Genomic DNA, 9,097 nt, shown 5'->3' on the forward strand with positions numbered 1-9,097 from the left:
CACATCTTTGTGAATTTCAACCTCCCAGACTATGCTGTTGGCATCATCCTGCTGATCGCCTCCCTGCTGGTCCTCTGTGGCTGCCTGATCATGATCGTCAAAATCCTGGGTTCTATGATCAAGGGGCAGGTAGCTGTTGTCATTAAGAAGACCATCAACACTGGTAGGTGCAGTGACAGCATCCTGATCTTCTAGAGAATGGGATCACTGTGACAATCTGGAGAATCCTTAGATAACATGCAGTGTGGTGTCTGCATGCAATTTCCACATTCTGATAGGCTGGAAACATTATGATACCATTTACTTTGCAATCATCTTTGGCATTTTGATTAAGGCCTGGGAGTGGATTCAGCCTTCCCTTTCATGTTCAGCAATGTCCTGAGGGATCATCACCTGAAACCTAGAGAGCTATGGGGTAGACCTTCCTTCTTACCAGGTTCCCTCATGTGTAGGATTGTATTGAGTCTATCAGGATCCCTTAGCAACAAGGTAACAGATACACTGATCCTGACATCCCAGAAGATTTAATTCTGGACAGATCATCAGCATCTTGGGCTGATGGGACTCAACTGGCAAAGAGGAGCTCCTGCTGAGCACAGCATCCTGGACTACAGAGTGACCAAACCAAGGACATCACCTGCCAACAAATGGGCCAAGAACCTGCCTTATTGCTTGTCAGGAGGGTAGCTGGCTCTGGGTGATTCCTGGGACCTGCTCCTCTACAGATGATGCCAAGGATGGGGGAGTAAAGCTTCCAAGTCCCTGTATTTTCTAAATGTCCCTTTTCAGGAAACAAAGGTGAGGGTGTTGGGAGAGCAGACCAGGAAGAGTTATGAAACTACTCTGAGCGATTGAAGAGCTTTCTTTGAGAAATGAGTTTACTTGGGTGTTTTCTCAAGCAGTTAACAACGGAAACTGATTTCTCATAGTCCAACAGCCTGAGAGGTCCGATATCAGGATACCAGTGGGGTTAGATTCCAATGAGCATCTCCTTGTACATATACAGCTGCCTACCTCATCACCATGATGCATGGAAGAACAGATATAGAGCAAGCAATTTCTCTCCAATTCTACAAAGGCACTAATCTATTCATGGGGTCTCCACCCTCATGACTTAATTGCCCCAAAGTTCCCACCTCTAAATACCATCCCTTTGGGAGTTAAGTTTTCAACACAAAGCTTCAGAGGGCTTGGGGTATAGTTCAGGTATTTCTATCCCTGGCCTACACGAGATATGTTTTTGTCTTCGTAACACACAGTAAATCCACCCACTGTCCCATCACCTTAATGTACAAGGTGAAGAAAGGACACTGTCACACCATGAAGTGTCACACCATGGTGTGCAGTGGAATCATCTATACACCTAACCCTCTGCTCAGCCCATCACACTGGACTCTGCCACATGCCAGGTGTCTCTCACATACTACACCTTCCTGACAAGGTTTGAGAACGATCTCTCCTTGTTCCTTCCAGATTTCCCCTTCCCCTTCGCCTGGGTGACCGGCTACCTGGCCATCCTTGTGGGAGCCGGCATGACCTTCATCGTGCAGAGCAGCTCCGTGTTCACATCGGCCATGACCCCGCTGATTGGTGAGTTTCTCCCTGACCGCCCCCGCGGGTGGCCGTCCCATGTCCTGAGCTCTGACATGGCTTTGTGTCCCCAGGCATCGGCGTCATCTCCATCGAGAGGGCCTATCCGCTCACGCTGGGCTCCAATATCGGCACCACCACCACCGCCATCCTGGCCGCCCTAGCCAGCCCAGGCAACACCCTGAGGAGCTCACTCCAGGTCAGGAGATGCTGAGCGGGGCGGAGGCTCTGGGTGGGAGATCTTGCCCTTAGCGGGTTTCTCAGGAGAACCAAGGTTTTCATTACCACAGAGCTGTGCTGTGGAAGACCAGCCACAGCGAGGTGGCTTGGAGAATAGCGAGGGCCAGGTCTCTTAGAGAGGCAGAGACACCCCCACTGCCAGGGGCCGTCAGTCCCAGGGGCCATGGCAGGTGGCCCCTGATGGAGGCGGGAGGAGCTCTCAGGAAGTTTGGACAGCACTTCCAGTGAGTCTCCTTCCCCCTGGGGGAGCTCTGTCTGGCCCTAGGGAAGCCCTGTGGCCTGAGGCTGGCTTTGTGAGAATGGGGGGTGGGGGAGCTGCCTTAGCTGGACTGGTTAGTTCAACCCAAGTTGAACTTGGCTAAGAAGTCCTGGGACGTCAGACCCTTCCTGGTGAGCTGTGATGCACCAGTGACCTCCCGTGACTTGCCCCAAGACACACAGTACGACTCCAATCCTGGAGAACCTTGACTTTGCCTGGGTGCTGCTGGGTGACCCCCCTTCTCCCCACCCCCAGCACCCAATACACCCGCTCACCTGGACAACCTCTACTGTGTTTCAGATTGCCCTGTGCCACTTCTTCTTCAACATCTCCGGCATCTTGCTGTGGTACCCCATCCCGTTCACCCGCCTGCCCGTCTACATGGCCAAGGCGCTGGGCACCATCTCAGCCAAGTACCGCTGGTTTGCCGTCTTCTACCTGATCGTCTTCTTCTTCCTGGTCCCCCTGGCAGTGCTGGGTCTTTCGCTGGCCGGGTGGCAGGTGCTGGTGGGTGTGGGGGTGCCCATCATCCTCGTGGTCCTTCTGGTGGTGATCATCAAGCTCCTACAGTCCTGCTGCCCCAGCGTCCTGCCCAAGAAGCTGCGGACCTGTCACTGCCTGCCCCTGTGGATGCGCTCGCTTGAGCCCTGGGATGGCCTGGTCTCCAGCTGCTGGCAGAGGTGCTGCTGCTGCTGCTGCTGCTGCTCCCAGGGCAACAAGTCCTGTGAGGACTTGGAGGAGGTGGAGACCAACTCCTTTGTAGGCTTTGATAACTTGACAATGGGCAGAGAGGCCCAGGATGGAGCCCCGATGTCTGGAATGAACCCGCTGGGCATGCACGCTGTCAGCAAGAGCACAGCTTTGTAGTGGCCCCCTGTGGCAGGCCAAGCACCCCAAATCCTGTGCATTCCTGCATCTCCATGTGCGGTGTGATTCTCTCCACCTACTGGATTTCTTCCCCAGGAAGCAATGAAGTTGACATCAGTACTATCTGCGTTACCCTTTGCCCAATGTATCACCTGCAGGTAGTTAGACCTCAGGCTCTCCTAAGTCTTCCACTGCCAGGAAGGCCCAGAACAACACTGAAAGAAAATCAAATGAAGTTAATTTTAGAGAATTAGTAGAATTAAATGAAACCCCTAGAAATTTGATCACGCCCACCATTGGACACAGCTGGGTTGGTTCATCAGACATATTCTCAGTCTCAAATCAGTGTCTTCTGAAAAAAAAGTAACTTCAAAAGAGGGATTTATGGGAGCTTCTCAAAGTGAATGGTTCATGTTTCTCCTTTTTTGTGATAAATCAGGTGTCTTCATCCAACACGTGCCAACCGAGAGCAGGTATTCCTATGTCTCTTAGAGCCAGAGAAGTCCAGCCCAGGCGAGACCTTGTAATTATGGAGAGGTGTCAAGAAAGACCCCGTGTGGGCCATCCTTGCTCCCCAGTGTCTCGCACCCCCTTCTGGGGTTCCTTTACCTGCTTTTCCCTGTCCATGTTTCCAGATGGGAGCGACATGTGAGCTAGACAGTAGTCCAGGTGCAACCAGGCTCAGCTGTGACTCTACCTGCAAAGAGAGTTGGTCCTGTTTCTGAGCTAGGTGGTCGGGCACCGACAGTTAGGGAGAGGGGAACACTGGGGGAAGGTATTTTATCTGTTAATGAGGGCAGGCTTTTTTTTTCCTGTCTGTTTTGATGAATGAGTTTAATAATAACACACAGACCTCCTATTACATGGGGAGACCCAGTGAAAACTAAGTTACTCACAGCAATAGTTTAAGTCACCACCTTAAACAACTTCAATTAAAGACAAAGAATGTTGGGGGGAGCTAGGGACAGGGAAAGTTCAGTTACAGTAGGTTACCAGTGAAGTGGCAATGTGAAAAGCTAAGACTAGATGCAGAAGGCACCTGCTGACTTCTCCAGTGATAAAAATTAGAGATTTAGGCTTCCTGGTACCAGTAAGGAGAGAGATTTGCAGATGGAGATTTCCCCTGACATATGCACCCACTGTTGAAATGCATCCAGTTCTCAAAGCCCCTCTTATTCTCAGTCCTAAGAATAATCAGTCCAGCTAAGCTGTTAATATCTCAAGGAGTCCTGTAAGGGGGTTCTTAAAGATAAGAGTTATACTAATCAAGCAATGAGGCATTTCTAACAGAAGGTTTCTAAATCTTGGCGTTGAAGCACCAGCTGATGGTGAAGCACATGCAGCAACTTAACCACTTTTCCTGCCTTGGGGTGCCTCTGGTGTTCTGGGCTACTTAGGGCAACTCGGCGATGCCCAGTTTGGAAGACTGTCCCAACTGTAGGATTCCAGAAAGGGAAGCCACTGCCCCCACTCCTCCCCGAGTAGCGAGGCAACAATTGTGACCAGTTTGGGACCTCAAGCAACTCTCAAATGACCTCCTTCCGTGTGGATACCATGTGCCAGCAAAGCCATTTATAGACTATATTCAGTCATACCTAGGTAGCATTTTCCAGTCGTTCTGTAGTGAGTAGTATTGGGATTTGTGTTTTAGGATGCTGTCATTTGGAAACGAGGCAGGTTCTATTGAGAAATGTAGAGACCAAGACCACCTCTGTGCAGTTGGTGATACCACCTCTGAAATGTGCCTCTGCCTTGCCCGTCACTGCAAGTATGTAAGTGGGACCGGTGGGACTGGGGTCCTTTTTGACTTCAATAATTATTGAAAGTCAGATCCGCAAGCTTGTGATGATTGTACTTTTGTTACTGGTTGTGGGAAGGGAGAAATAAAAAGCACTCAATACCTAAAGGAATTTGTTGTCTTGAATCACAGTGAAACAGGAACCTCCTGGATCTTTTTGAAGTATGAGGTCGCTTGTATCTTCCCTCAGTGACGTCACCCTCAGCTTTACCCACTCCCCACCCCAGAAAGAACACCTACATAATGTGTAGTCACCTTTACTCAAAGAGGGCAAGTGATAATAAAGTTTTTCTTCTAGCTCTCCTGAGTCTCAGCACCCCCCACCCCCACCTCTGGCCTGTACTCCAGTTCTGGTATGCATAAATCAATCAATCTTTTAAAAAATTATGTGAGGCTATTAGAATGCAAAAATCAAATGTTCAGCATGAGTTTTCCAATGGATGCTGAAATGGCAGTTTTTTGGGTTTTTTAATAATATAATAATTTATTTGTACATTTTATTTTTCATCTCAATTGTAATCCCCGTTGAAATGGCAGTTTCAAACACAAACAACAGTGGATTTATGGGGAGCCACCCCTACAAACTCAAGTCCCATTCCATGTATTGTACATGCGTTTGGTTCCTAACGGAAGAAGGGGGATGAGACACAAAACTAAGTCAGTTGTGTTTTCTTCATTTCTGGCTGTGTGCACATTCTGTCTCATCAGTAAAAGGACAGTGAAGTGTCGGCTGTCCTTTCTATATCATAAGCCCCAGCCGAATTAGATGGCGATCACCAGAAAGTAACAGGTGAGAAAGCGCAATAGCGTTCCTTTATTTTCTGTTGCCATCGTCTGCTTGGGAGAAAGAGCCACGTGAATGGGAAGTGTGACCCCGAGCCTGCAGGGCCCACCACCCTGAGCTGCCGACAGAGCATGCCTCACGCAGCAGTTGGGAGCCCCTGCATATTGCCTGCGAACTGCTCATTCCACTCTAAGTGCAGGATCCGCTGTCCCACTGGGCTCTGGGCATAAAATAGGTTAAAAGATCAATCAGTGAGGAATTTCAGGGCTCTGATGGCAGAGCATGTTAGCAGGGATGTGACCCTCACGTGCTGTATAATTAATTGCCTAGCCAAGAAGCCACCCATGTCGTCCACCCCTTGTCAAACAAGATCGATCCTGGAGGTGTTCCAAATACACTTGGGAAGAACAAATGTCCTCTATAAAACTGTTAAGTCCATCAGGTCTGACACGTCATTGAAGGCCAATGAGACCTTTTGTGTCTGGACCATCTATCCATTGATGGAAGTGCTATGGTGAGCCCTATACTGTGACTATTGCAGTCTGGTTCACCCCTTTCGTCTGCCCGTATCTCTGTTATACATTTAAGTGCTCGGAAAATGGACTCTTGCTACAGCCTCTCACTGGATTGACTCTCTAGTATATGTTACACCTGCTATGTCTCTCGTTATATACCTTGTTTTATTTATTTATTTATTTATTTATTAATTATAAGATTTACTTATTTATGCATACAGAACTGGGGTACAAGCCAGAGGTGCAGGGGCAGTGAGAGGATTCACCAGAGACAGAGTAGGGAGCAGAACAGGCCCACTGACGAAGTACACTGCTGAGGGGAGCAGTGGGCCGGTTAGGGGAGGCGTGGGTCAGCTCCCTGCCAGAGATCATATATACTTTGTTTTAAATTTGGCTGACACAGTATAGCTATTCTTTTTGGGGGGTTTTGGTTACATGGACTACTTTTTTCATGTTTACACTTTAATCTCTGTGTGTTCGGATATATGAAGTGCGTCTTCTTGTAGATAACATATAGATGGGCTTTGTTTTTTTAAGTTATCAGTGACTCTGTCTTTTGAAAAATTTAGTTCATTTACATTTAAAATACTTAAATGATTATTGATGAATGTGTACTTATATTACCCATTTTGTTATTTGTTTTCTCGCTGCTTCCAGTAATGTTTTATTTTTAAGTATGATTATGATGAGGATTCTCACTTAAACCAGTTAGGTTTGGCTGCTGGAGGTGCTTTGTTATCCTAACGAGAAGCAGATTTATTTTTAATCATTGTAATTAAGCCGTACTTACCCTTTAGAATAAGTCAATAAGTGGCTATTGAAGTTCAAGTTTTCAAAAATATTTTTCAAGAGGATTAACAAGGACATGAATGTTATGAGATTTTTCATATAAAGTAGCCTTACATTTCTGACATAACTCTTTTTATCTTATACACGACTGGAGTTTGGTTTAACTTTTCATTTCTCTGCATAGAAGTGAATATCATATATACTTGTTAAAACTTTATATCTGAATTAGTTTGATAAACTGAAATTTTTTTATTGAAATGCTTCACAAGTTTGTGTCAATCTTGTGCAGGAGTCACACAAGCCTCCGTATCATTCTGACTTTAGTATATGTGTTGTCAAAGTGAGCTCTGTAAGCTGAATTCTCTTGCACTAAGCCTTTCCTCTGTCCTAAGACAACTTCTTCATGTTGAAATTATTTTTTCCTACAAGGTCTTTTTAAAAACAACTTTCTCTTGTAATCATTTATTTACTACCAGCATTTTTCTTGGTGGCAATTAACTCTTCTTTCATTATCATTGCAGTTGAGAATATCTATTTCTTGATTCAAGTTTAGTAATCTACATTTTGCTCAAGGAACACACCCGCATAAATATTTCCAAATGCATCTACACTGGTTGCACCCAGAGTTGTAAAACTGCTTCACCTGCAAATTTATACACTACCTAAAACAGTGGTGGGCATTTAAAGTGGAAGGGCTGAAAGGCCCAGAAAGTCTGGGTTAGGAGTTATGTTACTATTTTTAGGATGACTTATATGATATGATAGTTATAACATTATAGTTGTAATTTCCTTCACTTCTCTGGCACCTGAAACTTAGAAAATGAAAACTAGAATTAGATTTTATTCTTTATAAGAATACTGGGAGGTGAATTAGAGTAAGTTAAGTGCTTACCTTTGTGCCTAGGACATAGGAACTATTCAGTAAATATTAGATTTTCTGAAAAATCTAATACTGGTATTTGAGTTTTTCATATTTTTATTATGCAAGATGGTTTTTAAAATAAAAGTCAGTTTCTCTGTTTTATTTTCTAATTCAATTTTTTTTCATTTCTCTGAATATCCTTCAAGCTTCTTTGTTTTCTAGCTTCTTAAATCTGCTGTTATTCTAGCTTCTTCAATAATGAAAGCATTGCCTGCTTTGAATTTGCTCCTAATTACAGCTTTGTCAGCACACTACAGCAGTACTATTCAGTATGCTTATCACTGCTGCTGTGTTTCAAATATTCTGCCATTGCCTTTTGGTTTCATCTCTCAAAGATTATCTAGGATATAATTATTTTATTTTTGTAGAGGTGTCTTTTTGTTGATGATTTCTGTTGAAATGTACTAAGCCACATGTGATTTGAAATAGTCTAGTAGTATCATTACAACATAAAAATGAATATGTAGAGTTAATATTAATAGGCCATACCACTCAACCTACTTTATCCGCATATAAAATAATCTACATACTTTATATTCTTAATTTATACATCAAAAACTCAATTTGTATGTTAAATCTTCCACAGAGATACTTGGCCTGTATTGAGTGTCTTCAAAATTTACAGATTCATAAATGAAATTGTTTTAAACATTCTTAAAAATAAGTCAATGCAGTATAATTGAGATGAAAAATGCACAAAATGATATAAAAATAAACTATTATATATAAAGAAAGATAAACTGTAAAAAAAAAATAAGTCAATGCAGAATTGCATTTTCAAATTATAATGAAAAATTCAATTTTCTGGTTACAACAGCTACATTTCAAAATGTCTCTAAGACACACATGGTTACAGCTGCTGTATTGGCCAGTGCAGATCTACGTTCTAATTGAATTTTTCCTTCTTGATCTGTCAAAGAGATGTATGTCAATGCTTCTTCCTTACTTGCAGTAAGACAGAAAGCACTGGACAACGTGAGTCAGAAAGGAAATAGGGACAATCACGGTATTTTGTGCAGTCACCCCCTGATCAGCAGGAAGGACACACATGAAGTAGCTACCAGTATGAGTTGTGATTCAAGCAATTCTATGAGTCAAAAACTCAACATCTGATACTGAACAAAATAATGAACTATACATATTCATGTTCCTAATTTTTCATTAGATAGCATAAAAATCGCAAAGTTTTTAAAAGAGAAGTCAACTGAGCGACCGTGAAGAAAGGACAACATTCATATGAATGCCTGTCATGTACTCTCCCTGCCTTCAGACAAAGGACCCCAAAAGTGATCTAGCTGACTAGTTGGGGGGGGGATGCAGGAGAACTTTTAGG

At 44.2% G+C, this 9,097-nt stretch overlaps 1 protein-coding gene across 1 annotated transcript in view; it reads left to right on the top strand.

The window, feature by feature from the left end:
• Positions 1–2,956, top strand: part of LOC101626481 (sodium-dependent phosphate transport protein 2B-like) — a 12,141-nt gene extending 9,185 nt beyond the window's left edge. The window contains exons 10-13 of the mRNA XM_004681500.1: positions 1–163; positions 1,474–1,590; positions 1,665–1,789; positions 2,390–2,956. Of these exons, the coding sequence (XP_004681557.1) occupies positions 1–163; positions 1,474–1,590; positions 1,665–1,789; positions 2,390–2,956 (972 nt within the window). The remainder of the gene's footprint in view (positions 164–1,473; positions 1,591–1,664; positions 1,790–2,389) is intronic.
• Positions 2,957–9,097: the final 6,141 nt, after the last annotated feature.

The sequence above is a fragment of the Condylura cristata genome, unplaced genomic scaffold, assembly GCF_000260355.1.
Source record: "Condylura cristata isolate star-nosed mole 26May11 unplaced genomic scaffold, ConCri1.0 scaffold00012, whole genome shotgun sequence".
Taxonomy (NCBI): Eukaryota; Metazoa; Chordata; class Mammalia; order Eulipotyphla; family Talpidae; genus Condylura; species Condylura cristata.